Source organism: Amia ocellicauda, chromosome 5, assembly GCF_036373705.1.
Source record: "Amia ocellicauda isolate fAmiCal2 chromosome 5, fAmiCal2.hap1, whole genome shotgun sequence".
NCBI lineage: Eukaryota > Metazoa > Chordata > Actinopteri > Amiiformes > Amiidae > Amia > Amia ocellicauda.
The window spans coordinates 2,547,968-2,573,778 of NC_089854.1; the positions used below are offsets into that span (position 1 = coordinate 2,547,968).

A 25,811-nucleotide genomic window follows, 5' to 3' on the forward strand; every position below is an offset into this window, starting at 1 on the left:
ATTTGAATTAACATCCTCTTGTTTTGTATATTTAATTGTTTAACTTGTTAATAAAAACATTTAATACAATTAAATTTAAAAAAGACGAAGAAACACGAAGGCTGCGGCTACCCGGAAGTACAGCGTCCGACGCAGGCCTTGACCCGGAAGCGGACGTCCGCCATGTTGCCTGCAGCTCCATGGAGACGCGGAGGGGCCTGTACGGCGGGTTCACGGCAGATACGCGGGATTGAGCGACGCCAGGGCGGATCCCCGGAGCAGACACACGCCGCGGCTGGTTCAGTTCATAAGTAAGATGTAGGACCAAGAACGAGCCGCGTACAGGTGAGTCTCTTCATTGAAACATCCCGAAAGCGGCATCAGCGCAGCCCGACGTGGTGTTTGCATGACTTCTGTTTGAATTAGCATCGCACTACACAGTAACGTGTCTTTGCTCAACTAGGGCAGCTAGTTGTTACTATTAGGCGGATTTTGTTTTAGCAGTACAATAATAAAGGTGTTTTTGGTGCAGCTGTTGAATGTTAAAATGCTCATTCCCGCCCTTCCCCGTGCCCAGTGCGTGCTGCGTCATGGCCGCGCTGCGCGGTTCCTAAACGATATATGTTTTGCGATATTATTGCATTGTCACATATTATTACAGTCCAGGAAGTCGATACAGACATCAGTGACACAAATGTTCGCGCCATATCTGCTCCACTTGCTGCAGACGTGTCCCCCGTGTTAACCCTGTGCGTCGATTACTACGTACATCTCTTTTATTAAACAATACGTTATACACAATTTACGAAATAACAAAGTCCAGTAACTCTAAACCCTGTGATTGAATGTCTTCGAGATTGTATAACTTGCATGCAGCTTAGTCATGTATGTGGGTCAGAGAATTGGCCTGCTATCCATGCATATATTATTATATGCTACAATTAATTGAAATACAAGTGCACACACAACATAGCACACGCCTGCAATCTACAGATGTATAGGCTACTAAACGGATAACACCAGCATGCAAACTTCAAATGTATGCTGCACTGCAGTGACATTAACTTGCACACATTCAGTGACACATGCATTTAAACTGCAAATGCCTTATAAAATCTGAAACCGGCGGAAGCCGAAACGTTGCATGTAAATTCTAGTTATGAATAATATTGGAGGCGGCGTTTTTGTTGTAACAATTAAGCATTTCCTGCTGAACACACTAATTGTAGTTCTCGAATAACATTTGTTTCGTTTAAATGGAAGAGGTGCATCAGCTCAGTTTTGCTTATTCTGCTTTCTGTGATCTAGAGAAATCTGAAAATATTCTGCGATATTGTGTGTTATGTGCAGTCATCACCACGTTGTTGTTGGGAAAGGGTGCATTGGTCGTGCATTGCCAGGCCGACACATCCGTCACCACCGCTGTCCTGCAGACCCACTGCAGATTAAAGATTAAAGATGGGTGGTTTCTGGGGTGGGGCTGTTTGAAAAAGAAATGAAATCCATTTCCAAAAGAGTGTTTTTTCCAACCCGGGGTCGTGACCACATTTAGGTTTGAAGCATAAAACTGTGGTGGCAAAGGCAGGGCGATTTGTGTTGGAATCGTTTTAGTAAATTTGAAATGCCTTAAATTGAATGTGTAAATCATATGAACATACATATTAATTACATATTTATGATAAAACATGCATAAGCATGTTGTGGCTGGAGACACGTGTGGCAGTGTTTCAGTGGGCTCTGGCGGTGTCCGTGTTAGCTGGTGTGATCAGGAGGGTGTAGGCTGCCATCTGCAGGGCAGCTCACTAAAACGTAAGGGCAGCCTGCCGCAATGAAATAACAAATGTGGAGGGGAGAAGGCCACTTGTATGATATCTAGCCTAGTAGCTAATCCATCCCAGATTTTAATCTTGAAAGGATTGAGTCCCCTTTAACTACATGGCTGTAAGTCATTGTTCCTGTCTGAGTCATTTTAAGGGTAGTCACCTCATAACCATTCTCATAAAATAATAAAAAAAAAAAGGCAATCATCCGTCATTAAGTGGTGGCTTTGTTATTTAGAGAAATGGTGACCAGTGTATGAGTAGGTGGTGTGACATGAAATTAATCCTTCACTTAAAAAAGGCACGGGTCCCACCAGTGAGTTTCAGTCTGGTAACGTCTCTGGATGGTGGTCAGTGACTCACTCAGCTGTCCCCTCTCCTAACTAACTGACTATGGAGTCAGGAGCACATGTGTGTGTGCTTGCCTGGGCATGTTGGAGCAGCACTGCCTGCACACACCACCTGCGCTCCACACATTGTGATTTCGAGCTCACTGGCAGGCAGACATGTTTTGGAAACCCGTTTTGTACAGGTGGCATCTCTGGTGCTGCTTCCTGTCAGCAGCCTCTCAACTGTCCTCCCTTCCTCTTTTTTTTTTTTTTTTTTTTTAAATATCCCTGCAAATTAGATAGACTGTTCCATAATTAATATTCTTTTTTCTGTGATCCATTAGCTGGTAATGGTTGAGGCCATGTCGCCATGTTTCGTTGTTGTGTGTCCTGTTTCAGGAACAAGCTTTTCATTTAGTTTCAATGGGAATTGACAGTTGTGGGAAAATTGTGCTATTTCTGCTCTGCTTCTTTGCCTGTATATGTAAAGTGCATTTTATTAACTTTCTCAGAACTATTTCACTGCCAGCCATGACGACCGCGTCAACCTCAGCGCAGCACCCAGTGTCCAGCCCGGCGTCCAGACTGCTGCCCGGGGAGGGGAGCCAGGTGAGAGCACATGTTTGTGGCAAACCGTTGAAGTTCAGAGAACAAATGAGAAACCCCCATGGGCCGCTAGTCAGAGATTTTCTCACGATAATATCATTTTCTGTATCACACCACTGGAGGAGGATGTGGTGAGCTGTTAGGCGCGTTATAGTGTCTTGGGTTACCTCCAGACTTTATAAAGAAGAACTGCGTATCTTTATTTCTGTCCTATTCATTTGCATGGGTGATGTTTTAGTACTTGGTGTAACTAAAGTTAGTGATTGCAGTGTGATATTTATGAATCAGTATATATACACATGCATACACATACACTCCTTTTGGTTAAAATTGCAAACCCTGTTCTGAACACATTGTATTCATGACCTGGTCATTCCTGTGTTGTTAAAATAATGACTTTTTTGCCTTCTGTGGTGTTGTGAGGTCTGTTGTGGTCTTCTGTTGATGTCGGTGCTTTCTGTGTTGCAGGTCCAGCCCAAAGCCCCACTCCTGCAGATTCTGCATGTCGCTGGTGCTCAGGAAGACACTTTCACACTGAAGGAGGTATGGGTGGCACAGAGACCCTGATAAACACTCTGACACACACAACACAGCTGATTTTTGATTATCTAAAGATTTATGTAATTGCCGATTTGGTTGTAGAAATGAGTGAATTTTGTAATTTATATACATTATAAACTGTTGAGGGAAGTAATTAAATGACTGATTTCCCAGCGCCGTGGAGTTTCCAATATAGAAGCGTTTTCTTTGTGCGCATGTTGTATACAGTCTGTATCTTCAGTGCCGCCAGTAACCCGGCTGTGTGGTCTTTGGCAGGTGATGCACTACCTGGGCCAATACATCATGGCAAGGCAGCTGTATGACAAGCAGAGGCAGCACATTGTCCACTGCCAGGACGACCCCCTGGGAGAGCTGCTGCAGGTGGGCAGCTTCTCCGTCAAAAACCCCAGGTGAGGGTGGGCTGCCGTGAAGCCCGTGTGTGTCTGATCTCTCCTCCAAACTGATGTACAATCAATCAGTTGATCAATCAATTACTGTGTCTGATGTACTGTGGAGAATATTCCACATCAAACCTTTAAATTAATACATGTGGATACGAGTACATAAATGAGTAAATAAATTGATATCAGATGTATGTTATTAATTTATTTCAGCAATGATTTCTAAATCTTTATTGGATATACATTCCTGCTCTTGCATCTCCTTTTCGAAGTCGCTTTTATCATTTCAAAGTGCCTTCTTTACTTCTGTTTACATTTCAATATGATGGAATCACACTGTCAATCAAGCCTGTGGGCGGTATGAAGCGCCTCATTGGCCAATCAGAAAACAGCTGATAGTGCCATGTGACTGAAGATTAAAATACTTTAGGTGTTTGTAGAGAGAGGCCTTTTTTTTTTCCTTGAATGAAATTGAATGAACAAATGTTGAAATAAATGAAGACATTGATTAATTTAAATATTAATTTCACTTTTTAATGGATTTTTTTCTTTGGTGTGTGAACATCCTTTGTAATGTGAAAAACTCAAGGAAAATACGTTTAGTTTGTTATGATCCAGTCAAAACGTGATGCGCAAGGGAACCACACTGTACTTTGAACGTTGTGTACAGAAACATTGAATTAACATTGAATTTCCCTCTTCGGTTCACAGTCCTGTCTACGAGATGCTGAAGAAGAATTTAATTGTTCTAAATTGCACAGGTAAGCATTACCTTCAAGTCTGTTCTCTAAATAAAGACCCAAAAGAAACAATAAAACAGGTTCTCAGGCCAAAATTAAAATACCAAGCTCTGCAAGCAAAAAAGTGTCTGGTAATGTATGTCGGAGATTCTGTTGTGTGTGTAAATGCATGCAGAGAAAATGTAGGGATTGTATTTTTTTTTCCTCAGTGTTTGAATAGAGGCATTTTAGACTCGTTTTAGAGAACTATAGCCCAGAAAACAGTCCTAATCATTCATCTTACCTAGATTGTTTTAATAGCAGTATGTTCAGGGAGTTAAAGCCATCTGCCGTCAAAGAAGATATATACCAAAAGAAAAAAAATCTAAATTTTCTTCTCTTAAGCTATAGGCCTTGTGGAAAAACTCAAACCTGAGATAGGATAGTGATTCCCCAAGACTAGTGTTGTGAAACACGGTGTGAGATCATATTTAGATCATAAATCCTGTGACCAAGTCTGCAGTCATTCAAAATAAAAATAAAAAATGCACTCCAGAAATAGTTTTGCGCCACTAGTGTAGTACCCATGTAAAATGCGTGGCCAGCGGGGAGGAACACGTTACACAACAGGTAAGTGCACATGTGTTGTGGTCTTCCGCTTGGCCACGCAGAGTCGCCCACTGATCTCACGGAGAGGAAATGTCAAGATGTTCAGTAGCTTCCCAGTTCAAACCCACACTGGCGCAGCGCCGTCTCTGCCCCTCTTGTCCATTGGCCGGTCAGGACCGGGTGTGTGATGTCATTGTGTGAACTGGACTGGGTGTCTGGGGCTGTAGTGAGAGAGAGATGAGTGCTGGCTCTCAACAGGAGCAGGGCCCCGAGAGATTGTGCTTTTCTTATTTTGTCCTTTCTGATGCGAACGTGGTTTTCCTGGGTGAGTGTGCGTGTTTGGCGGAGCCCTGCTCAGTGGCAGTGTGTGTGTGAGATCTGACGGGTTGTGTTCTGAGATAATCATGGGGAAAGGTTTTTTTTTTTTTTTTTTTTTTTTTTTTTTTCCCACTTTTTTTTTTCCGTTGTTGTTGTTGTTTCTGTGTCTTATCTGAAACGCAGACGCTGCAAAGACTCTTTCTGTCGCCAAGGATTCAAATCATGAGACGGCGAGCGAAGATCCCGGTCAGGTAAAAAGTCCAGCATGGTGCTTCGGAGAGACGGGTTCGGCACTTTCTCACGGCAAACAACTTTTGGGCTCAATTTTGTAGTTATGTCAGGAACGCTTGCTGTCATTTGGCCTAAACTGTGATCGCAGGGCAGTTCAGTTCCTGAAGAAATCTTTCACGGAAGAAATCAGATCATCATACCAGGATCCGTCAGGCAGGTGATTGTTTGCCGTGACAGAGATGAATGCTGTCTCTCCCTCGTTGGTTTCACTGTACAGAGTGGCACCGTCTCTGTACCTCCCCATCGCGGGGGTCTTCTGGTGGTTTGCGATGGAGAAACGGCCTGCTCTTCTTTCAGGAAGCCACCAGGGATTCCCGGCCGATGGGGGACAGAGTACCTGTCTCTGTTTGTCTCCCAGAGTCCTCTTCTCTGCTTCACTCACTCTCGGGGGTGTAGTAGCTTCTCTTCCACTCAGCGCCTCCCCCCATTCCTATCACCTAAACCCTGGTATCCCTCCGGCGAAATGAAGAGATGAGACCTTTTGCAACACGTCTGCTCTCAGTCTTGTTTTTGTCAGAATTCGTGGTTTTCGTCCTCGATGGCGGTGAGTGACACATGGCAGTCGGGTGTGCCATCATTTAAAGTGACTACGCCTTGGTGGTTTCCGTAGTTCGGTTAGAATAACACTTATTTTTCAATTTTTTTCCTCCAAGATACTGACCGCTTTTTGGCAGGGTGTAAATAAGGTGTAGTCACTTTACAATTGCCATGTTTTTAATTTTTATTTAATTAGCTGTGTCCTAATAGTGTGCTTGTGTGCTGAGTCATGAGGAGACTTATCGCGGTGCCACACCTTAATAAAGCAGGGATTTCGATTATGCCACATACCCGAATCACCTCTCTAATGAACTTAATCGGTGTGAGTCAGCTAAACGTCTCCACAGTGGTTCTGTAGTCTTAATGCAATTCCTTTTGTCAAGTTGACTAAAACGCTCCTTAGTCTTCTGTTGCCAGTAGACAGTGCCCCCCACAACCCACTCTCACCAATCCCTCCAACACAAGTGTGGCCCATTGCTGCTGCACTCGGGGGTCTCTGACCTGGAAGAGCTACTATGTCCCCTCGTCTTTGCTCTCAGGGTCCGGTTTGCTAACATGGCTCCTACTTCCTCTCTCCACCGACAACCAGACATCTAGCGGCGACTGCAAGCTGACCCAGGACCTGACGGCGGCGGGGACGGGCGCGTCCACGTCACAGTCTACCTCACAGCGCCGGCAAAGGGAGACCGACGGAGGTAACTTATGTTTTTAGCTTCCCTTGGGAGATGAGGGGGTGCAAGGGGCGAAATCGTTGCAGTAAAGGGTGTTGAAAGCGAACGCCGGCATCTCACATGGCACCCATCTGCTTAAAAGGGATATTTTTGGTATTTTGGCATTTTATCTTGATTTCTTACTCGCCCAGAGTCATTGGAATCCACGGAAACCTTTTTAATTCTGTGCGTCCGGCTTTTGAGAGTCAGCGTTTTGCAACCATTTGACTTCCATTAGCAGTGCTATCCTAAAACTAGTAAAACCATTATTAAAATATACAAAAAAACTATTTGCTAGCACAAAGTGACCGTATTCTCAGTCTTGCTGGTGATCATCGCAGCGCTACTACCTAACAATGTTCAGTAGTAACGTTTGCATCTCAACAGTTTGTCTGACTCACGGAATTGTTATAGTTTTGAAAGTGAAATAAAAGTAATAAAAGTTGTAAATTTAATTTTAGGACTGAGCGGAAGTTTTTCAGCTCTAACACATTTACTACCTGTCATTTAAATCAATCATAAAATATTTCACTTTTTTAAAAATAAAAATGATCAAAATGATTTCACCTGTAATACTGGCAAATATTTAGCTCTTTTCAGTGTCGTCTTTGTTTCATATGCATATTCTTTCTTTGCTTTAAACAAGTTTTAAGAGTCTGTGATTTCCATCCCCGCAGACTCCCTGGACGGCCTGCCCAGGTCTGCGTGCAAACGGCCCAAGCTGGACTTCAGTCTGGAAGAGTGGGACCTGTCCGGGTTGCCCTGGTGGTTTCTGGGAAACCTGCGCAGTAACTATGGGCGCAAGAGCAACGGCTCCACGGATATCAACACCAACCAGGTAGGAAGACGGAAGGGTCCTGATGCCAGACACGGCACTTAATGAGTATCGGCAGAACGCACAGAGCCACAGGTTTTTCTTTAATCCAGTTCGTTAACTGCTTAATTGAGCCAATTGTGGGTCTTAATTATGCAGAATGTCCCCGTGTTGAGGTTATTCAGCAATTGGTGATTTAGATAAACCTGGCAAACCTGCAGGATTGTGGCTCTCTAGGAACAGGGCTGCCCCCCCTCCCAGACAGAGTGTTAATTGTCATTTCTTCTTGGCAGCTGGTCCCCGTTTGTGTCAAGATGCTTTACAGCAGCTTTGTTGGGGCAAGACTGGTCGAGATTAAAAGACAATTAATGAGGATTATTGGTGAAAGTTGTTTAATACAAATCTGGATTTATCTGCCACTTTGAGTGGTAAATATAACTCTTGAATGTCATGCATGGTGCGTTCAAATCCACTCGAGTTTTAAAGCATTTTAATTAATGAAAAGGGACAGGGCGGGGGAGTGAACAGCAGGTTCCTCACACATCTAGACTGAGCAGACAGGTTTCCCTCGGCCAGGACGAAGACACGGCCATCGTCTCAGACACGACCGACGACCTGTGGTTCCTGAACGAGGCCGAGAGCGAGCAGGTCAGCGTGGAGATGAAGGAGGCGGCCTTGGAGCGAGGGAGTGAGGGAGAGGAGGACGAGAAGGACACGGGCAAGGAGGACAGAGAGGTTTGTTGGTACTCTTTTATCTGTGCTTTTCCTACCATCCTGCTCTCTGTGCATCATCTAACTGATGCCAGGCGATATCTTAAAATGGCATGTGCGTAGACCTGGAGAAGAAAGGCCTGTGCAGCACCCTGAAGGCCCTTATCTTCACACTGTGATAACATTTGGTAACAAACACTGAACCGCTTCCTCTCCACCTCCTCCATCCGCTTTCCCTTCATCTTGCAAAACCCCACGGGCACCGCGTCCCTCCGGTTCACACGTGTAGTGAATTAGTCCCAGGCCCTGGCTCTCAGCAGCGCTGCGTGCCTGCAGTGCACCAGTTCGGCACAACGCGGTGCGCTGCAGAACCGTGCAAAACGGGCCCGTCTTGAGCCCGCCTGCTATCAGATTCAGCGCTCTCTCCGTGGCATTGTGGGTTGAGATCAGTCTCCCGATTGTGACTTCATTGCACCGCCAGCGGAGAGTCTTGCACTGAGGTGTGTCACAGGCTGGCTGTGCTCGGCACGCCTGCTGCACGGAGCCTCACGGTGTGTGTGTTTGCAGATGCAGGACAGTCTGGACGACGACACTCAGTGTCTGAGTGACGACACGGACACCGAGATCTCCACACAGGTCCGTCTGCCTTCCTTAACCCGGCCAGCGCTGCCTAGTTCCTGCTTGCATTTTTGTATTGGTCTTACCAGGCAAAACCAGTGGGCACCTTTTTTTTTTGTTTTTGTTTGTTTGTTCTTGATTTATAAAATGCATGAGTTGATGCTGAGGTTTAAGCTTTCCAGTTGTTGACATGTCTCTCAGTGTTTCTTTCCATCACTTTGGGGGGGGGGGGGGATAACAACGGCATGCGTTGCACAGCAGGTCTGGGTGTTAATAATGGTTTTGCTGACATTCTATGTGGTTAATATTTTGTGTCCTTTAAGTGCGGCCCAGTCCTCAGCACGCCTCTTCCTCTCCCTGTCCCCCCACAGGACGCCTGGCAGTGCACCGAGTGCCGCAAATACAACTCCCCGATTCAGCGCTACTGCGTCCGCTGCTGGGCGCTGCGCAAGGACTGGTTCAAGGACTGCCCTCGTCTCGTTCACTCCCTCTCGGTGCCAGACATCCCCGCCGGCATGGGGGCGCAGGAGGATGCAGAGGACGACGGTGTCGACGTGCCGGACTGCCCCCGCACGGTGTCGGACCCCGTGATCCTCCCATCCCACTGCTTGGAGCGGCCGCAGCCCCCGGGCAAAGGGAAGGGCCGCCTGCCACGCCACCTGAACCCCCGCTACTCGGGCCCGACCGGGGGCGAGAGCTCGGACAGCCAGGAGCTGCTGGACGAGGCGGCGGGGACGGGCAGCCGGCAGGAGGCCGTCCTGGAGCCGTGTAAGCTGTGCCGGGTGCGCCCCCGCAACGGCAACATCATCCACGGCCGCACGGGCCACCTGATCACCTGCTTCTCCTGCGCCCGCAAGCTGCACAAGGTCCACGCGCCCTGCCCGGGCTGCGGCCAGATCATCCAGAAGGTCATCAAGACGTTCATCGCCTAGTGCCCTCATGCGCTCCTCCTTTCTACACATCTCTCTCTCTCTCTCTCTGCTCCTGTACATTCACTTCCCTGTGTCTCTCATTGCTTTTTGTTTTGGTTTATTGATTAATTTATTTTGTTGGACTTGATGGCACGCCTGGAATATGGTACAGAGATGTTTTTAATTTAATTTTTCAATAATTAATATGGACAACACTTTTTTTTTTTTTTTTTTATGTAAAGAATCTGGAAGGTATTTATTTATTTATTGTGGAAGCCTCCGATGGTTTTCTCGCTGTCCAGACAGAACAAACCGGCTGACCCTTCCCAACAGAAGCAAAACCCCCCCTTCAGCTTTCAGTCTGCATGTATTTCACCCCCGTAAGAGAGCAGTATTGAATTGACATGCTTAAAAATCAGTGCCAAAGATTTGAGTGTGTGAGTGAGTCTGGTGGTGCTGATGGCTGTTCTCCAAAACTTAACTTTGAGGGGTGTGGTTGTCAGTCTTGTGTAAATATTTATCTATTCTTTACTGTTGGACAATTCTCACTTCCTGCCACTGGCTTTGCCTCCCCTCCCACCTCCGTGGCTGAGGCTGGCCACAACCAGACATCGCTCTGCAGCTACGCTGTGAGATCTGAGTGCGAGGTACAGGTTGCTTTCTGTGTGTGCATCGGACCAATTTTTTAATATTTTTTAAACTAATAGTGCTCCAGAATCGCTGCCTGAATCCGCAGTTTTGATCTCGTTGCTGTGCGTAGTTCCCCTGGACGTAGCGTCTCCCTCCCCGTTCCTGTGGGCAGAGTGTTTATTCTTTGTAACAAAGTGCTGATTAATTTGCCTCAATTGCTTGTGTTCTCTCACACCATCGTCGTTTAGTTTTATTTGGCTTAATTTGTGGCCCAGCGTGCCTGTGGGCGGCGGACTGTGAAGGCAGACTGCTCTGGTAATCAATACTGATTTGGCCACTAAAGACTCGCTTGTCCCCCACTTACAGTATGACCATTTGAACAGCTGGCGTTACCACGGGAGCTACCTTTCTCACAAGTCAGATCTCTCTCTCACATGCTGTCCTTTCATTAGTTTCTAGGTACAGACTTGGCAGTGTGTGTGTGAAGTGAGAGAGAAGTCCAGGCAGCAGGGGTCAGGGTTTTATTTGTATTTATTTCTGCTCCCATCCCGAGCGGCTGCAGAGAGACCACTGCAATTCTGGAGCCATTCTAACTTAAGGGAAAGATGGAAAACAAGAACAACGACGAGAAGAAAAAGAAAGCTTTTCTCTGTGATCTCAGCCAGAACAGGTGTTCGCACCGGGACGCTGATAAGTCGGGAAATGTACAGATCTCCCGCAGACGTGACGGGAGTATTAACGGCTATTTATTTTTTCTGTATAAAAGTGTTGTCTTTGTATATATAAAAGAAAATAATGTATGTGGAGATTTAGAAAATGAATCTGCTCTCTGAAGCTTCTTTAAAGAGTAACATAATGGGTGTCTAATCTCTCGCTCCGTGATGTTGACCGATCGACAGGCTGTTCTGTGCCGTATGCGAGTATCTCGCTTGCGCATGCGGCCGGCTGTGAAATCTGGCGTGCGTAGTTCAGATAGTGCCGTCAAGTTCCAGCAGGCTGTTTAATATGCAACGCTGTGCTTTTGTGACGCTTGTAGGGGGGGGGGGATATAATAATAATCCCTGGGCTTATGTACTCGTTTAAATGAGTTAACCGACTCATTGTCTTGTGCTGTATGAGCCTGCTGTAGATTTTGATGAAGATGGGGATGGCAGGAGGTGGAGGGCAGTTGAAGCAGCCCCCGCTGAAGCCCGTTGAACCCCCCCCCGCCCTGATATCTATATCTAGTCGGTGTCTGTTCACGTACAACTTTCACAAATTCAGCGCCACGAGCAGTATTGACGAAATGCTGCCGTTTTGGCGGCGGATGTCCTGAACCACGATTCCACCTACATCCATCAGCTGTTGCACTGAAGGACTTTATTGAACGGAGCACTTGAATTCGCCACAGTTATGTTGTGTGTGTGTGTTTGCTTACTGTGTAACCGTTAAGGGCATGCTGCCGTGAGAGCGGCTTCAGCGCTGACGAATGCGCTTTGTATCTTATTGCCACATGTTTGACAACCTTTTACATGCGTTGCTTTGGTTGGTCTGGGTTCCTTTGCTATTTTCTGTTCCTGGTCAAGTTGACCCAGCACTTTTTCACAGCTAATTCTCGGCTCCAGGCTGAGAAGTTAATTTAGCACGGTTTTTATTACGTATCCGAGGACAGGGGTGGCAATAAGTCTTCCCGTGACAAAGCGCTGTCTTACCCGGACAGCTATGTGGGCCATGCATTTTTCATGATGGTAACCTTACTTTCATGATGTTTTCAAAGAGAGCCATGTGGACTTGCAGTACCGGCCCACTTATTTTCTCTGGTACAACCCAAACTGGAACGGCCTGCCATTTAACGGGAGTTTTATTGCGTTCTTGACTCTTAGGTGCCACACTATCCTGGCACGGACAGTATTTGGACCCGTTTGTGTCGAGCACCACACGGGTCTAGGTGTCTAGTTTTATTGTCTCATCCTCTGGATCAAAAGCTCAATCACTGCCAGTGTTTGTGACCCTGTCGGGGGAAAGGTCTTCCCTACAGGGCTCTTGAAATGTGTCTTATGTGTTGAAAATCATCACTGCCATATTGAAAATGTACTTGATTGTTTGACCCCGTTTGAGGGTGTTTGCTGGAAAATGAGTGCTAATCCTGTTTTGAACTTCCCAGTGTTTTCTAAATATGTGTTTAATAAACAAAATACACCGGCTTTGTTTTTGTTTGTAATTAATTATTATTTGTTAGTTTTTTAGTTGTTTGCTCTGTCTTCAGTCTGACCTGGTGGATGGCATGTTTTTGGGGGGTAGCATTGAAAACAGTGGCTGTAAAAATCCAGCTAACAGCTTGGAAACGCTGCTGGGTCTATGAGGGGTGCTCTTCCTGCTGCAGAATTCAAAAGAATAAAGCCGTCTCCTCACAGAAGCGTCGCCAGATAATCTTTCTTCTCTTTTCTGTCTGTTCCCAGTGTGAGACAGTCTGAGTGTGCGCTACTTCCTCACTGGGAGATCATTATAAATTCCCCACACCAAGGCCGAGCTGAACTTGAGCTCATCTGCAGGTCTGCGGCCGCCCCTTGTTTAGTGCCTCGGCGCCCCCGCTGCTGGCGTCTCGTACGGCGCTGTGAGAGGGTCCTTTACATTGCAGTGGCGGCGCAGCAGAGGGCAGACATGAGACTATTTGAGGAGTTCGAGTGAATCTTTAATGTGTATCTTGGAAGCACACATTGAATTCATGTTTTTAAACCTTCCCATAAGTTCGTTCAGTTTAGAAGCTTCACTTCTACTTCACAGCTACCAGAGAGTAAGAAGATACACCTAAAACAACAACACATAGGATTTAATGAGTCTGTTGACATATCTATTAGGTATAACAACATGTATTAGTTATGTAAAAGTTGGTCTGTAAGTATTTCATATGACTATTCTCACTTTACTTTAGTGTCTGTTGAAAAAGAGCTGTTTGCACACCTGCAGGATGTATTGTGGTTCATATTGTTACAGAATTGCTAAAGCACTCTGTGATTGAAAGGTCATTTTGCTTTTTTCCTTTGGGGTTTTTGCGGATTAGACAATTGAGACTTGTGATTTAGCTGGTTTTATTGGGCGTTTATGTGTTGGTTTGAAACCGATTTCAGTGTTAGGCATCTCTATTGCTCTAGTGTTGTGGTTTCTCTAGATACCTTTCAAATCGCTGCTGATTGATTATGGACAGAGTGCTTTATTTCTAATTGACCTGTGTGAGCAATAAATGTGTTTGTAGGCTTGGGTCAAAACAGCGGCATCAATGCGGTTTATATCCACCAGGTGGCAGTAAATGTCCATCGCAGCCGTTTTGCAGAGTTGGAGGAACCTACAAAAAAAATCTTTCTGTAATGTTTGTGTGGTAATATTTAGTTTTATTTATGTAAGTTCAATTCTCTTGGTGAGAGTCGATGGAGAACAGTAAAGTGAACACTTAGTGATTTTAGCAAACGACCCAATTTGATTTGATATCCTGAGCACAGATTCTTTCGTGACCTTAAACGCTTTCGGTTACCTTCGGCGCTGCATGAAAGTGATTCTAGGAAACAATTTCAGCCGTCTCCTCTTACTGTAACTGAAAACTTCATTACGGAGGGTCTGCAGCTATGAATCATGTATGGGCCCGCAAAAAAAAATGCAAAGTGCAAGGGAGAAAAAAAACAAAAGCCGCGCAATCGGAAAAACAATTAAATCAAGGAAATCTGAAGGAGACTATTTCTGGAAACCATTTATTTACCAGGTTTGTATTTATTTATTTAACATTTGGATTAAACGCTCTCTCTCCCGCGATGCTTTGAAGATCATTTTTACTCGTGCCTCTGTGCGAGTCGGTACGCCTCCCCTGGGACCCGTGGAGATGTGCCGTGTTTAATGAGATCCCTTCCCTGGATGCGGGCCCTCGTTTCCCAAAAGGAAATCTTGTTCCTCCTCTAATCATTTACTAATCCTTTTCTATACCAGGTCATTGCACTAATGGGGGGGGGGACCCTCAGGTGACATAACCAGGCCTGACAAGCAGTAATATAGAGCAGATCACACACACACTCACCCTCCCTCACACACTCATGCACACGCACGCACACACACATACCCTCACATACACACGCACACGCATGCAAACACACACTCCAGCAGTCAGGGGATGGTAGGTATCAAACCTCACGTGATGAGCGTGGGAGGACAACGGTAAACCCTCCAGGGATGCCAAACACCAAAGCCTGCTCTCTATGGGGGTGCATGTGAAGGGGAAAAAGAGTGAGGGAGAGGAACGGTGGGAGAAGGAACGAGGCTATAAATAAGAAATAAGGTCAGGTTTGTGCTGCTTAATTAACCTGCTGCACAAGTTTCCCAACATGAAATGTCTTTATCTTTTCCCTTGTCTGTGTGTGTGTGAGAGAGAGTGAGAGAGATTGACTGACTTCTGCATGCAGCACTGGCCCTCAAACAGCACTGCTTTTATAGCGCTCCCCGGGAATGTTTTTATTTTTCGATTTAATGCTTTTACCATTTCGGTTTACGACGTGTTAAATTTGAACCATGTGCACGGCGGGTAACAGGTGCCGGGCAAGCCTGCGTGGGACCCGTAATCCCGGCCTCCAGCTGGCTGAAGTCCTGACACCGGTAATGTTGTGTGGAGATGAGGATGTTATAGTTTGGCTCCTGCGTAGCTCAGGTGTTAATAATGTAGTTGTGTATATTTGCACTGGCTTCCGTAATGAACTCAAATACCCTGTGTAAAGGTAGGGTTTATCACTAGGTGAGGTAAATGTCTTTGTGAGCCATTCAGCAAAGAGTGAGGCGTCCTAATGGGACCTTCCCATCCAGTTCAGTGTTTTATTAATCCTGTGCCAAACTGACACCCTATAGAAGACAATAATGACGCTCCTCGTCGCCGTACTGCTACCGTTTCACAGCGCCACTGTAACTAATGCATACAGTCATTAATCTTCACAGCACACGGTACTGGAGCAAAACGCAGGAGGCTCTAACAGATTGACATCTCATTGCAGCTGCTTAGTTATTGTTATGGACAGACAAATCGAAATGATTAAGAGGTTCAGCGATGTCTGACTGAAGCCCCTGCTCTCCGCTCCTGCGTCTTCTTTCAGATCCCACCCACATACCCCGTGGCTCTTCTTTTTCTTGGTCATTCCTCGCCTTCTCTGTCACCTCCCTTGAAACTCCCAGTCTCCACCACATAACCCCCCCCCCACCACACACACACCAGCTCTCCTCCTCCCCTGCCCGACTCTTGCACTCACACGCTCCAGCCCCGATGATTTAAATATTTAAGCCTCGCTGTGGGCCCTGTCTGCCAGCGCAGTAGCTGGCTCGGGAAACGGCTTGACACTTGTATAAAATTTTCAGAAATAATTGCAAGGAGACAGATCAAAGCCCTGCGACGTTCTCTGCATGCCTGAGTACTCGAGCATGCAAATGAGTGTGTACAGAGAGCCAGGACCGTAATAGAGCCACAGCTCAGGCAGCCAGAGAGAGGGAGGGAGGGAGAGGGAGAGGGAGATCTCGTGGCCCAGGTCAGCACAGCACAGATGTTTCGGCATCATGGTGTGGATAGAGGCCAGCACTGTGAAAGCATTCAGTCACTGGACAGCGAGGGCCACACTGCACTGTGTACCAAGTCCTGTCTGTCTGTAAGGCGAGCGACACATGTGAGACAGCAGCGAGAAAGATGACAAACACTGCTTTCACACCAGACACCTGAACCTGGGTCAGAAATCAACCGTCTTTCAACCCGAGACGAGACTCTGAAACCGGGTGAACTTGCTCTGCTAGAGAACAGAGTTGAGATTTACAACCCAGGACGAAACGCTCACCTCAGGTTGAGAAATGTTAATGTGAACGCAACAGGCTTACACTGAACAAACGGCAAGGGGCAAGGGTCACATGTCTGTGTATTTGTAAATAAAAATGTCAAGAGCGCTGTGGTGAGAAACTGAAGTCTGGGCGTTGGTCACACTTTGGGAAAATGACAGTATCCAGCAAGAGATGGAGAGAACAAAACACCATTGAGAAGTGTTCACACAGTTGTCGGCTGCCTTCCAGAGCGCTGGGCACGACATAAGTGCATCTCCGTGCTGCAAGAAAATGAAAAAGTAATTTTTGTTTGCATAATCGTGCGGTAAAACTGGTCACTTTTATCAATAGCTTTAGGAGACACTGGTTGGTGGACCTGGGTTGTTGATGATGTCGTGTGAAACAGTCGTGTCCAACCGCCGAGCGAATCGTAACCCGTGTGTTGTAGCACCAGGCCAATGTGAACACAAGCAGGGCTGCACTCAGGTGGTGTCATGTGGAAACAGCTATATGGGAGGAAGGGCAGAGAGCGGGGGTGATGGGGACGTAGAAGGGCAGGGCGGTGGGAGAAGCTCTGGGGACATACAGGACCTTTAGGAGTGGAGGAGTCCCTTGCCAGGAAGATTAAGACCACTTTGTACAGGTCTAGGTGGTGGTTTGGACCATGATAGACAAACTGATGAGTTTTCTTAGGTGAGGACCTGGGAGTTCAGAGTGGCCGATTAGATAGAAGCCCATCGACTCCAGGTAAGTCGAGGACGGCACCGGGCGGAGAGTTGTGTGTGTGTGTGTTTTGTTTGGTTTCCTCTCTCACATCCTTTACAGAGACCGGCCCGGTTCCAGCCCATTAGCCAGTGTCACTTCCCATTCCCCCCCCTCTGTGTTCCCTGTCCCATTACTGCGTGCGTATAACCTACCTTTCTAGCCTTATGAGAAAATCGATAAGCACACTAAATAGATTTCACAATCAATTTTTCTATCATTATCGTACCCGGCTGCTTTCCGCATCTCAAAAGCAGGAAGGGAAAGGACAACATTTTAAAATTTCCATTAGGGAAAACACAGTCCCTCACCTGTGCCTGTTATTTGTACCACACGCAGCGCACAGAACAAACTAGGAGCTGTTCTCTGCATTGATGGGAATAACTGCAATGATTTCGGAGGAGGGTCACTCAGCAGTCTGTTTCCAAAACGGTTCCTTTCCTATTGTGCTCTTGAGAAATATGCAGAGGTGAATTTCTTTCAGGCCCTCGGTTGACTAAACCCTTGCAGTATGAGCCCTGTGTTGTACTCTTACTGAACTGAGGGATGGACTTTGAAAGGTAGAAACATTCTCTAATGCAGGGTTGGTGCTGCGGTGCAAGAGAAAGTAAATATATATGCAGATATAAGCCCAAACCAGTTTTGTTGTTTAGATATCAGAGGAAAAAATAATTAGCCCAGCTCAGATTGTTTTAAAAAGGAAAACAATGGAAGTTATGATACGGAACACAGATTTGTCGCGTCTGATCTCGCTAATTGTCGACGGGTTAGTGTGTTGCCGTACACGCTTGCGAATCCGTCTCCGCCATTTGCATGTTTGCAGCACACTTTTTGAAAATCGGCTTTTTCTCGGTCAAGAGATTGCGCCGCGCCGGAGCTCAAGGGAGAGGAATTTCTCTCTGCTCTCCTGGTGCTCATTAATCACTCTCTGATAGCTCCCCATTTTCTCCGTTTAGAAAAACTGTGTCTGGTGGTAATTGGCATTCCTTTCGGTGGCACGATGAGACGGCGTAACCCGGGAGGGTCAAGATCACCTTCTGCTCCCGAACAGAGGAGCCACACAGACAGCTGGCTGCTCTGACAGCTCGGCACTGTCTGCTCTTTTTAAAGGGGAAAAGGAATTGTGTTTTTCTTATTTTTTCTCTTCTTGTAACATAACCTCGGTGATGGCTGAACCCGGGGCCTCGAGGCCTGCGCTTTAGATCTCCCGCAGATAGGCGTTTCATGATAACACTCCACTTCTGTTGCGAAAGCAGATCCTCGATTCCCAGCTGAGTCAACGCTGACTCACTCTCCTCCACAGCCGGCAGACAGTGGGGCTGAGCACTTAGGAGGCGGGGGACTCTAGTTGAAGTCCGAGCCTATCTTACTTCTGCACTGATTGGCCAGATTATTTATGTTTAGCTATAGAGACAAAATACAGCTATAGACATAACGTCGATGATGATTGTTTGAAGACGATGCTTTAACTGAGAAGGAAAATGCAGCTGACTGGTCAATTGTGAGCTAATAAACTGAGATTTGTGAAAATCATGTGGACCCATTCACAAAAGTACATAAAAAAGATTGTGTGTTTATATGTATCTTTTAATCTATATGTGTTAATATATATGCTGGTTTTATATGTGACTCACATCTATTACAGAGAGCTGCTTATTACTAGGCCTATTCCCAAATTGTCATAAATAACTTCCTAATACATTACCTAATTTGTGATACTTAAAACCGTTTTTGAATGTTTAGATATATTTTAATGTAGATAATTGGGTTTCTAGTTCTGGATATAATAGAAAAATGACTTGTAAGTGTTTGTTCAACAACACATGGGTGAAACATCCAGAACAATCCAATAAGCATCTCCAATCAGTGTGGGCATCTGGATGAAGGTCTCCATATTGTTAAGGGCTCATGACTCATGACTCTTAAACTAGTGTCTAAACCCACTGCGTGACTCACCCTCAGATCTAGGATGTAGTTTATTTTTTTTACATGTATTCATCTAATGAAGTTTTGTAAAGAAAATAAACATTTCATGGCACTTTCAACATAAATGTAGAGAAGCCAGTACCTGCCTGAAGTCGAACTGGTTTTCCTGGTAGTAGGTACACCACCAATGACTTTGGTAACAGTATGAGCTGCCATTATCCTCTGAGTAAACAACAGAATAATGCGATTCACCAATTTCAGTCCAAAATGTTTTAATAATAGCTCAAAATAGAATTTAACACACAATCGTCATCTAAATCATCATCGAAATAAGAGCAGAACACGGAGTAGGAAATCCAGAATGTTATGTACAGTTGTAGGTAAAAAACCTGGGTAGGGAGAGAGAAAGAGAGGTCTATTGAAATTAGGAGACACACTGACCATTTAATTTACAAAACTCGAAAGAAAGCAGGGACACCTCGTCAACTCAACCTTCTAACAAAACAGGAACCACTTCGCTGAGAAATTAGTGGTCAAGCAGATCCCGATAACCTCATCTGATTGGGTGATGCACCCTGCCTATCTCACCCATTGGCTGATTAAACCGTGTTCAGTCCTGTTTGGTTGATGTGACCCTCCCAGGCAGCATTTTTGATTGTTTTTTTATTACCCCCACCCTCTCCAACACCCACTGACCCTCAGTCCCTTCAGTTGCCCCTCCCCAGTCCCACCCATCTCCCCACATTTTCTCCGTTTGGTGTTAAACAAATCAGAACGGTCACTGTCCATGAGAGGTACACAGGAAAGCAACAGACTTCAAGAGCATACAGTGAATGACAGCATGTAAGCGAAGGAATCTCAGGAAAAAAAGCACTATTTCTTTCCCCCCCACCACCCCATTTTATTCCTCAGAGCATGACATCATCTTTGTACATGCCATCGGGGCGCTCCGGTGAGGGTTACGGTAGGGTTTGATGTGTGGTAAGTGGAAGTGCTTGTAACATTTTTCTAGCACTTTAATCCGCAAGTGCTCGGAGCCCAGCCCAGGCTGCGGCACGTCTCCATAGCTGAACATTTTAAATGATATTTTAAGTGCTTGCTGGGCTCCGCGTTGCCAGAGCGAGAGTTTGGGAAGCTGAGAGAAATCACCGTGGGACACACCTGCCTCACCACACTGTCGAGGTGCACGTCTCTGTGTGCAGCTCCAGGGCTTTGTACAGTGCTGAATACATTTTGGCACTTCCATTGTGTAATTTTGATGGTTTTCCCCATTTGTTATTTTCCTTGTTGTTTTCTAATTGTTCTGTGAAGGCATGTTTTTTTTACCCCCCAAAGTCCACTTATTATCATAGCTGTTTATTTAAAGAATGAAATCTGCCAGACAGTGTAGCAGTGTTTTTGCAGTTTTCTTTCCGTTTTTAAAAACATTGCGCGATGTCGAGTTCCTGCCATGCACCCCACCACTTCGCTGAGGAGGCCTTCCAGAGAGGCAGGCAGTGGCGAGGGACACGCTGGCGGCCAGCCGTGGTCCTGGTCTCCTCTTCGTCTCCTCTAATACCACTTCCTTGCCAACAGATTCAAGGCTTTGTACTCGGTCCATTTCTTTCTGCCTTGAATTAATCGAGCCTGTCTTCGCTAGCCAAACGTACAATATTTATATATTTATATTGAAAATGAAAAGGCAGTTTAACTTTGATGTATGTACAGTGGAACCCAATTGATTTGTTATTTCTAGCTCACTTGTCTTTTGTTCGTTTCTCTTTGCTGCTATTGTGAAATAAGTACAATTATCTAGATCAAATCTAGGTAAAAATAAAATCGCCTATTGGAAATTGTATTGTAGTTTACGTCAAATGATATTAGTCCCTTCTTGCTAATGAGCAAAATAAAATACACATATAGGCAACTGTATTCTTTTGGCATAGTTTTCTGCAACACCTCTGGCCGCAGCGCAACAGTACAATCTTGCAGTGCTAGATGTTTCGAGAGAAGATTGATTGTATTCTAGTCAAAAATGACAAATCTAAGTAAAGTACAAATTCGAGTTGGTAAACTTAATCTAAAATACTTTTGGGTACCACTGGACGTACAGAGTGTTTATGTATATATCTCATTACACAAACACGTACTGTTTGTTAAATATATTCATATATATATATATATATATATATATAAAATAAATACAAATCGAGTCTCTTTACAACACTGTACTGGGTAGCAGAACACTGTCCTTGTCTCTGTTGTCGATCAATGCACATCCATCTGGTATCACGTCTCGTTTCTTATTTTAGATTGTCTGCTTGAGATGATTATTAATGCTGGAAAGACAGTCATATGTTCCAGAGATTTTCGTATTTGTGGTTGTTGACGATGAGGATGGTTTTGTTCAAATGTACTTTTCTTTTTTTTTTTAATGGGAATGCTCGACACTGCACAATTCTGCCTTGGGGCCCTGAACAATGTGGACCTTCAGAGCATCCTGAGCCAAGCCCACAGCGCTCCCTTCCTCTCTGCTGCTGCTGCCGTCGCTGTCTGTGCAGCTCTTACTGGAGCACTGCTGCTGGGCAGCTGAGAGGACCATGTAGCACTCCCTTTCAGGGGGCAAAAGAGATGTCTCTGGTTTCTCAGTCCCCTCATCCTCCCCTCGCCAGCTGACCGAGGCACCACCTTGACAGGCTTTGGCTGCCAACAGGAGAAGCAGAGCAGAGGCTGCCAGGATAGCAGCCGGGGTCAGATCAGGAGTTGTCGCCGGGGCTGAAACCTCTTTAGTCCTAAAATGGAGACAGGAGGTGTCGTTTGGGCCCAGGTGCAGACACACCCTGTACAGGGTACCGGGCTGGAGCCGGGTCAGGTTGAACCCTCTGGTTCCTGCCAGGATCCGCGTGCTGTGAGGGTGATAGTCCTCCAGGCTCCCGTTGGCTAACCAGGACAGTTTGGCCGAAGGTACATTTCTGCTAGTAGACCAAGACAACAAGGCATAGCGTTCCTTCACCTCCTTCACCTCCAGGTGATCACTGCTTCTTCTGGTGCTGATCATTACGGCCTTGCCCATCCCATCCACCCTGACGGTCACACTGCGAGTGTCGGCTCCAACTAGGTTCTGTGCCACACAGGTGTAAAACCCTGCTTCTTCCGAGGTTATCCCAAAGATCTCCAAGGTGCCCTCAGGTAGTACCTGGTACCTCCCAGAACTCGTGGAAGGTGAGAGCTTCTGACCAGAAGGTGTGACCCAATAGATGCTAGGTTCTGGTTCCGCTAAGGCCCGACAGTGTAGTGCCAAGTTGTCCCCATGTCTGACATGAATGTGAGAAGGAAATGTCCCAGGAGCAATCAAGGGTAAGCAGCTGTCTGCCATCTCCCTGAAGGACACTTCTTTCACCCTCCTTGCCTTGAGCTCTGGTGGCTCGGAGCAGAAGGTAGATTGGGGCTCAATGAACCGAACAGGTCTGTCATCTTCGGCCCCCACCCATCGGATAAGACAGTCGCAACGGATAGGATTGCTGTGCAAGCTGATCTCCTGAAGGCCAGGTAAGGAGCGGACTGTCTCCCGGTGCAGGGCACTCAAAGCATTGCTGTTGAGCATCAGACTTTCCATCCTCGAGAGGCGCTGGAAGGCCTGGGGGTGGATGTAGGAGAGCCGGGGGTTGTTGGTGATCTCAAGCTTGGTCAACTCTGGCAGGTTCTCCAAAGCAGAATGCTCTATAGAGACCAGGTGATCCATGTTGTTCAGTCCTAACTCCTTCAGGTGAAGCATGTCTCTGAAGTCTCCTGGCTGGACAAGTTCAATGGGGTTCTTGTTCAGGTCCAGAAACTTCAGGCCTGGCACCTTTTGAAGGGCTTCCTTTGGTACTTTAGTTAAGTGGTTATCGTAGAAGGAGATGCTCTCCAGACTACACAATCCTTCCAAGGCCCCCTCGGACAGCCCGCGCAATCCCATCCCAGCTAGGACCAAGCTGCGTAAGGAAGCAAGGGGCTTAAAGTTGAGGTCTTGGATACTCTCTACTGGGTTCCCTCCAATCATCAGGACCTCCAGCTGCGGCAAAGCATGGAACCAGCGGCGGTCGATTATCACAAGCCGGTTGGAGTTGAGGTGCAGCCGCAAGAGGTTATCCAAACCACTGAAGGCCCCGGGTGAGATGTTCCTCAGCCGGTTGTGATTCAGGTATAGCTCCTGCAGTCCTGAGAGGCCAGAGAAAGCCGAGTCGGGAAGGTGTCTCAGCTGGTTCTCTTCCAGATGCAAGCTCAGCAGTCCTGGCAAGTCGGTGATCCTGAGATGTCTGGTGCTGCCGAAGCTGTTCTGGGAGAGGTCCAGCTCGGTCAGGTTGGCCAGGCCCTGCAGCTCGCTCTGGTCCAGGGCACTGATGAGGTTGCTCTGCAGGCGGAGAGTCTGAGTCTCTGCTGGCAGTGAGGCAGGGAGCTCAGACAACAGGAGGTCATTGCAGTCCACTGTGGGGGCTTCCCTGTACACCGAGCGCGGGGAATACCAGGGTTTGATCTGGCAGACGCACTGCCGGGGGCAGGGCACCTTCCAAGGCACAGAATGAATGACCAGAGCGCCGGCGACACCCAGGAGGAGGTGGGCTTGCACAAATCCGAGGCTGTGGGAACTCATTTTTGAAGAGAATGGATTAATAATTTAGATGGTGTAAAGAACATCAATTGCTGTTTCTTTTGTGTTTATTTAATCAGTTTTGAATCCCCACTGTGAAAGAACAGGTGGATTTTATTTGTCGTTTTAGTTATTCAATATTTCAGTTTGTGGGGGCAGGGGAGAAGTTTTGGTTTGGCTCCTCTGTACAATATTCAAACGCACACTTTCCCCTCAGGATGTTTAAATCATAGCTGGGTGTAGGATGTAGCAGCTCACTGCTTTAAAAAAGTAATAAAAAAATAGTCCAGTCAGAGTGGAAATTGCAAACTGCTTACTTGCTTTAACATTGCTTGCAGAACTTTTTTCATCATAAAAATCCTTTTGGAAACCATATATTTTGTGATGCAATGCAGTGGTCTGTTCTGGTTGGTGGTCTTTTCCAATTCTTGTGTTTTCAACCCCCAGTATGTTATATATCCAAGGCTGTTACAGTCAGAATGCCTTCTGTTTAATTGGATAACAGCTGATAGATTTATCAAATTTGCTTTCCTTATAATCTTGTTGCCTTGGAATCAGGATGCGTGCCTGACTCTCTACGTGATGAACTGTATTTTTCTCTCATCCGTCACTTCGGTAGATGTTTTACATCCTGTAGGCTTGGAGTCTGGAGATGGGATGTCTCCCAATCAGGAACACATCTAGAAGGAAAAGGGAAGTGAAATTTTACATTAGTTATGACCAAAGTGAATCATAGTCTAAGATCTTCAAACGTATTTCCAACATCAGCGTGTATTTGAATTTCAACTATTTAACTTGACATTGATTGCCTTTTCACGTTGAAAAATAAAACCAAGCCAGATGCACTGAAAGTATGAACTGCCCATGTTGGTGATAACAAAGACAATGATATGGTTCTGAAAAATACACCATATATATTTATATGTTAATTCAAAGCTGTGAATTTTATTTGATTCTAAAACCGCACTCTGCCACACTAAGATTCAAATTGTTTCATTTTTTTTCCTTCATGAGCTGTGCGAAATTAGTTCCGGGACATTACGGTTAAACCTCCCTCTGTTTGTCTCAGCTGCAACAGATGACTTAAGAAAAGGAGCTGAAATATTGTGGAACTAATTCTGTGCAGAAAATTCAGCTCTGTAAATAATCAGACCTGAGTATTACTTACGCACAGCCAACCACAAAACTGCCCTGGCTGTGAGGAGAAATTACACATTTGTGTAAATTCACAACAGAAATACAATTCCAATAAGGTATGGGAAACGTCCCTCCCTATTAGATTCACAGCTTGATTCTAACAGCTCGACAGAGAGGCCTGTTGTGCGGTCGGGTTAAAGATAATGTACAATCATCCTACTGTAGCACGGTACACTGCAACAAAAGGAAGTTTAATCAATTATTTACATTGTGGAGTTATTATTCTTTGTTTTTAACACTTACAAATTATGAGAGTATGAAACAAACCCCAGATAAACCAACACAAATACTTTACATTTAGGTTGTTTAGAGAGCATTATTTTGAGTCATTTAGCCACATTTTGCATTATAATGAAGTAAGTAAGAACATCAGAAAGTGTCCAACCGAGAGGAGCCCATTCGCCCCATCGTGCTCGTTTGGTGTCCATTAATAACTAAGTGATCAAGGATCCTATCCAGTCTGTTTTTGAATGTTCCCAAATTGTCTCTTCAGACACATCGCTGGGGAGTTTGTTCAGATTGTGACGACTAAGGTTACAAGGGTTACGGTTACGATAAACTTAGGCTTTCATTAAGGTTAGGGTTGTTTTTCTACTTCCTTACCTTATCTCTATGAAGTAAAGATTTTGATTTTTAAGGTTGGTAGTTAACCCTTTGATTTAATGCACATAAGATACACAACTTAAAATATTTAACTTGTTTTTATTGTAGTTCAATTCTGTCGGAAACTTATCTAAATAAATCAGATGTATATATTTTTGTGTTATTTAACAATCTCTTGGCACACTTGTTCATGCCTCGTGGCATACAATTTGTGGTTGTGGTCACACTGGTTGTAAAATGTGATCTGCTGTTCCATCATATTTCCCAGTGAATGTTTTTTGGGTTTCAGCATCTATGCTTTGCCACGATTATCATGAGAGGGCAATTTTCAGCCTTCAAGCTTCAACTTTCACCACGAAATGG

The 25,811-nt window shown here is 45.7% G+C and overlaps 2 protein-coding genes across 5 annotated transcripts in view; one reads left to right on the plus strand and one right to left on the minus strand.

Moving 5' to 3' along the window:
* Positions 1-156: 156 nt before the first annotated feature.
* mdm4 (MDM4 regulator of p53) lies at positions 157-12,726 on the plus strand. Of its 3 annotated transcripts, none has more exons than XM_066703210.1 (11): positions 157-324; positions 2,641-2,737; positions 3,203-3,277; positions 3,551-3,684; positions 4,387-4,436; positions 5,505-5,572; positions 6,739-6,844; positions 7,537-7,697; positions 8,235-8,408; positions 8,952-9,020; positions 9,374-12,726. In XM_066703210.1, the coding sequence occupies exons 2-11, from the start codon at positions 2,660-2,662 to the stop codon at positions 9,932-9,934; spliced, it is 1,476 nt and encodes a 491-aa protein (XP_066559307.1). In that variant the 5' UTR covers positions 157-324; positions 2,641-2,659; the 3' UTR covers positions 9,935-12,726. The 3 variants fall into 3 exon arrangements, with proteins under 3 accessions (XP_066559307.1, XP_066559308.1, XP_066559309.1); XM_066703211.1 differs by having other exon boundaries at positions 8,250-8,408; XM_066703212.1 differs by lacking the exon at positions 8,952-9,020.
* A 6,568-nt stretch (positions 12,727-19,294) lies between these two features.
* The window catches only part of lrrn2 (leucine rich repeat neuronal 2), a 49,336-nt gene continuing 42,819 nt past the window's right edge, over positions 19,295-25,811 (minus strand). For both annotated transcript variants that reach the window (XM_066703213.1, XM_066703214.1), the window contains exon 2: positions 19,295-24,328. In XM_066703213.1, coding sequence (XP_066559310.1) covers positions 21,450-23,651 — 2,202 coding nt within the window. In that variant the 5' untranslated portion in view covers positions 23,652-24,328 and the 3' untranslated portion in view covers positions 19,295-21,449. The remainder of the gene's footprint in view (positions 24,329-25,811) is intronic.

Coding starts and splice junctions, on each gene's coding strand:
- mdm4 (XM_066703210.1), top strand. CDS start 2,660: ATGACGACCGCGTCAACCTCAGCGCAGCACCCAGTGTCCAGCCCGGCG. Junction 3,278..3,550: donor ACACTTTCACACTGAAGGAG/GTATGGGTGGCA, acceptor GGTCTTTGGCAG/GTGATGCACTACCTGGGCCA. Junction 3,685..4,386: donor TTCTCCGTCAAAAACCCCAG/GTGAGGGTGGGC, acceptor TTCGGTTCACAG/TCCTGTCTACGAGATGCTGA.